The sequence below is a fragment of the Eucyclogobius newberryi genome, unplaced genomic scaffold (genome assembly GCF_026437365.1).
Source record: "Eucyclogobius newberryi isolate DKJ021-1_F unplaced genomic scaffold, fEucNew1.0.hap1 SCAF_1, whole genome shotgun sequence".
Lineage (NCBI taxonomy): Eukaryota > Metazoa > Chordata > Actinopteri > Gobiiformes > Gobiidae > Eucyclogobius > Eucyclogobius newberryi.
The window spans coordinates 16,584,375-16,589,374 of NW_027315723.1; the positions used below are offsets into that span (position 1 = coordinate 16,584,375).

General features: G+C 37.1%; 1 protein-coding gene across 2 annotated transcripts in view; it reads left to right on the plus strand.

Moving 5' to 3' along the window:
- The window catches only part of LOC140354593 (DNA-binding protein SATB2-like), a 19,374-nt gene that overhangs the window by 759 nt on the left and 13,615 nt on the right, over positions 1-5,000 (plus strand). Inside the window, exons 2-3 of one of the 2 annotated variants that reach the window (XM_072439700.1) lie at positions 885-1,099; positions 1,953-2,144. In XM_072439700.1, the coding sequence (XP_072295801.1) occupies positions 885-1,099; positions 1,953-2,144 (407 nt within the window). Of the gene's footprint in view, positions 1-730; positions 1,100-1,952; positions 2,145-5,000 lie in introns of those variants that run through there. The other variant, XM_072439691.1, reaches the window with a different exon arrangement.

The window sequence follows — 5,000 nt, forward strand, 5'->3', positions numbered from 1 at the left end:
ATTTCTATCTGATTAGCCCCATTTTAGGCTTTTTATTGGTTGTGTAATGAAAGCCCATAGAAAAACGACTATTAAGTCTTTAATTTTGGCTTAATAAAATAATACTTAATAATAATAATAATAATACTGTTGTTTGTTTTTGTTTCTATTACAATTTCTTGAATTTAGATTTTAAATGTATTGTTTTGCAGCGCTGTAAAAGTGTTCTGTTTAACTATATATTCCCTAGAGAAGCCTGGGATTGTTTTTTTAAATGTTGTGTTATTCAATCTAGAACCAATACTTACAGTACACATGAATTTAAAAAAAATTATGCAGTATTTAAGTATAAAAAATGTTTTATGTTGCTTTCAAGCCAGAAGGTTTTTCTCAGCTGGTCTTATGAACTCACTATATTATACAAAAACACAACTAATATAATAACTACAATTCAAAAAAAAAAATTAATAACCATTTGTATTGTTGTAGTTCATTTTTAGTTTGAATTACTGGGTTCTGAGCAAAATCCCTATATTTACACGTAAATAATGATTTCTTTAAATTATCGTAACTTTCGTGTTAAATGTCATTTTCCAAATTGAATACACTGTAGATTGTATGTAAAATGTTTGAAAAACAATTTGACTTATCGGTACTTGCAAATTAAATGTTGTAAAAATGTTGAGTATATTTTAAACAATACTATTTAAGATCTACTTTCTGTACTGTTCACGTTCCTGTATTTTGTATTTTGTCATCGCAACAAAGAAATGTCCTTGTGGGACACATAAAGGTTTTCTTAAATGTAAAATGTAGTGTACACATAAATCAAAACAAATGTATCTACTTTATGCAAATCCTAAATGGCTAACGTTTTGTTTATTTACATATTTGTTTGCTTTCAGACGTCTCAGGATGGAGCAGATGGAGCAGATGGAGCAGAGGTTGTCCGGAGGAGCTGAGCGGAGCCCCAGTGTTCGGGACATCTCCAGCCCAGAGGAGAGAGAGGAGAGCCGGGAGAGTCCTGCCTCCAGCCGGGCGAGTGTCCTGGAGGTCAACGGAAGCCCAGCGGGGTCAAACCAAAAGGCAGACAACAACAGCCCTGTCAAAACACTAGGGGGTGAGACAATGCATCCATGTGCTGTTTTATGTATTATTTATTATTGTCTATTATTTAGCAGGAATCCCAGTGTGAACATTTTAAATTGGAGTTTGTTGTTTGGGGGACAATAAAAAATCAACCATTTCGAAAACAAACCAACAAGAAAAAGTCCATCCAATTGATAAAGCGATCAGTTTGGGGGTTTTTGTGTTGAGACTGTGGCACATCCTGTTATTGTTAGGTCCTTATAAGGCAGGACTAAAGCAAGTTGGAACCAGGACTAAACTAGGACTAAAACCAGGGCTTTACCAGGACTTAACCAGGACTTAACCAGGGCTGGACAAAGGACAAGGACAAAGCCAAGATTAAAACAGGTTAAAATTCCAGGATCAAACCTGTACATAATTAAGACTAAATCGGGACTAAACCTGTACTAAACCAGGCTTAAACAGGACTAAAACCAGAACAAAAACTAGAATTAAATCTGAAGTTCACAAAGAATAAAGCAGGACTCAGCTAAATCTGGGCTAAACTTAACAAGGACTAAACTAATGACCATCCACGCAAATGCAGACAAATGCACCCTCACTTCCTTGGTCCTGATTTGAGCACAGTTTAGTACTTAGTTTGTTACTGTTCTAGGACTGATTTAGTCCTGGTATAGTCCAGGTTTAATCCCAGTTTTGGTATGGTGTGTGCAAACCTTAATGATAATTGGAACAGAACACAACACACAAAACTACATTATATTCTTTAATATTACCATGTGGTCTTATGCTCGTTCTGATATAGATCTAAACCATTCTAAAACTAAAGGTCAATGTTTGTCCTTGCCCTTCTTGCTATTGCTCTTCTTGTGTGTTGCGCTCAGGCCTGATGATCCCGGTCTTCTGCCTGGTGGAGCCTGTTTGTATGGGCTTGTCCCGTGAAGAGCAGGAGGAGGGGCAGAGGGAGCACCACGCTGAGTTTGCCCTGGTTCGGAGAGACGTCCTGTTCTCTCAGCTGGTGGAGAGCGCCCTGCTGGCTCTGGGGTACTCCCATTGCACCGCTGCACAGGCACACGGTAAGAAAGACAGTGGTCGGTTGACAGTTTGAATCCCTCCGAAAGGTCGTTGCGTCTCTGGGCAAGGCACACTCATAATACCTGTGTGAGTGTGATAGAAAGAGCGGTTGAGGTCAAACGTTTCCACCACGACAAAGGAATGAATTAATGAATAATAATAACGAATATGACAACACAGGACATATAATATGACAAAACCTCTAGATAAATATGAAATAAATTGCCAAAAAAGGGTACTTCATCTGTTCATGTAGCTGATTAATACATTTCATCCCACAATAAATACATTAAAAGTTCATGTAGCACAAGCATGTCTGTGGATAAACAGTAAAGTGCAGGAGGAGGAGTCAGGACAGGTGATAAAATTATGTTTTTTTAAATCGATGTTATTGTAAAAGTTGTATACATGTACTGAGACCAACTTTGAGGAAGAATAAAAAAATACCAAACAGGAGCGGTAAAACCAAAAGAAGAGGAGCATGTGATATAAACAGAGCTCGGAATTGTGTCGTCTCCTCATGGAATATTCAGTAAACAAGATGTTAAACCAATGGTTGCAAAACGAAGCAGTTCATCTGGTTGCTTCATGAGTCTGTTGTATATTTTTTTTAAATGCTATCTCGATCTAAGGACTAGTCTCATCACAATACTGAAATGTCAAACTCAATTTTGACACAAAGAAATAAGGAATAAGCTTGATACTCATTACTGATTTCAGTACCACAATAATTAAAAAACTATTTTTTTGATTATTTTAATGTGAATGAAGAAATGCATAACAATGTGTGCAAATAAATGAACTGATTTTCAACACAAAATTATATAAAAGCAATCTTTTACTAGTTCTAAGCTCAAGATCATTCTAAAACTCTTCAGGAAAGGTCAAATTCTATCTTGATACTCGTTCAAATTAGTATTTGTTTGTTACTAGTCTTAATAGCTTAGTATCTAATTTTTTATACTTTTGACAAGACGCTTGCGTGAAGCGTGGTCCTGCACTCAAACTTGAGATAACTGTACTGACTCTTATCATTATTACTGTGCATAAAGATTTAAACTAGAACTAAATCATCAAATCATCAAATCAATTTATTTTTGTAAGGCCCAAAATCACAACAACAGTTGCCTCTGAGGGCCACAGGGAGAAATGAATCAACAATGTCTGTGGTGGCGATGGAGTCAGACAATGTCTGTGGTGGCGAGGGACGATGTCCCAGGGTCCTCTGTCCTTAGACTCTCCTTCTCGGCCAGGAAAAACTACAAAAAAAACCTCTTTGGGAAAAAAGCGTAGAAACCTGGAGGAGTTCCAGTGAAGGAGAGATCCGACTCTCACAGACGGACAGACGGACACGAGGAGACTGGAGCTGGACCCACTCTTCAGGCAGAAGAGGGACCGACTGAGTCGAGCTGGACCCACTCTTCAGGCAGATGAGGGACCGACTGAGTCGAGCTGGACCCACTCTTCAGGCATAAATGAGGATAAGAGCTGAGTTTAAAAAGGACTAAACTAGGGCTTAACTAGTTCGGACCAAAACCAGAGAAAATGGATGAAAACAATAGCAAAGCTGTCGAAGGTTATTGTAAACAATTATGAAGAATAATTAAAATACACATCAATTGTCTGGATAGTTATTACAGCTCTATTTAGTATCACTATTGCCAACAGTATTCCAATGAATCAGTGCTTTAAATGGTCCAGGGATCAGAAATACAAAACTCTTACATATATTTGATCACACTGCACCATGGGAAAGGTATTTAGCATGGAGGTATATTAAAGATAAGGTTATCCTGTCTCTCTTAAACTAAACCCAACTTTGTGGCTTTTAGGTTTTTAGGCCCTTTTTGTGGACTCAGACTTAAGTCCGTGAAGCAGTGAAACATTCCTGGTTTGTTAAATACAGGCCTTTAAAACCAGAGCCATCCACGCCCTGGACCCCCTCTGCCCACCAGACCAATACGGTTTTGTTCTGGGAAATAAACCTTTTCTTCTTAAATAAATAATTTCTGGCTCGAGTTGTGCATTTTTCCTCCTGATGCGGTGACAACCAAAATTATTACTTCTATTTTGGCCATGCTTGGAATTGCTTACGTGCATAACTTTGACTGTTTACTGGCTTTTGCTTATATTTTTAAACATTTTTGCTCTAATTGGTGCTCATTTATTTGAAAAAATGATTGCTATTTTCAATGTATTATACTTGTAAGTGGCATTTTAGGTTAATACTTAAGGATGTTAATGGCCCTAAACATGGGAGTTTGTTAGATTTTAAAACATGTTCTTGTTCCTACTGAAAGGGTATTTTAGGAAACATACATAAGTCTATTTTCAAATGAGTGCGAAGCCGTGCAGATTATTGTTGATGTGTGATATATTACATTTCAATATAAAATGTCAAATTGTCTACCTTTTTGGTGCGGACCACATTCTGTAAACAATTCGAAACAAGAATAATCAGTTAACCAAAACATAAGATCCAATTTTTGGTGTGTTTTTACATGGACAAGAGAAATGATCCTCAAAAACACTTGGTGACACACGTTTTGTAAATTATTGGATTCGTGGACTCTCTTCTTTGCTCTTTTTTGCATAATTTTCATACAATCAGAAATAAATAAATTACTCACACAGATGTAACTGTTTACATGACATTTCAATAATCTGATAACTCCAGAAATCAGATAATGATCAGATTTCCCCTGGGTGGTCGTCTGATTACTGGAAGTTTCGCAGTACAAATTCTGCACTACTCAGCTCATACTATAGTCGTGTCCTCGGGCAAGACACTTCAATTCAGACATCTCGTTAGTCATGTTTTATTGTTTTATTTGTGGTGATTCATGTTTTAGCAACAG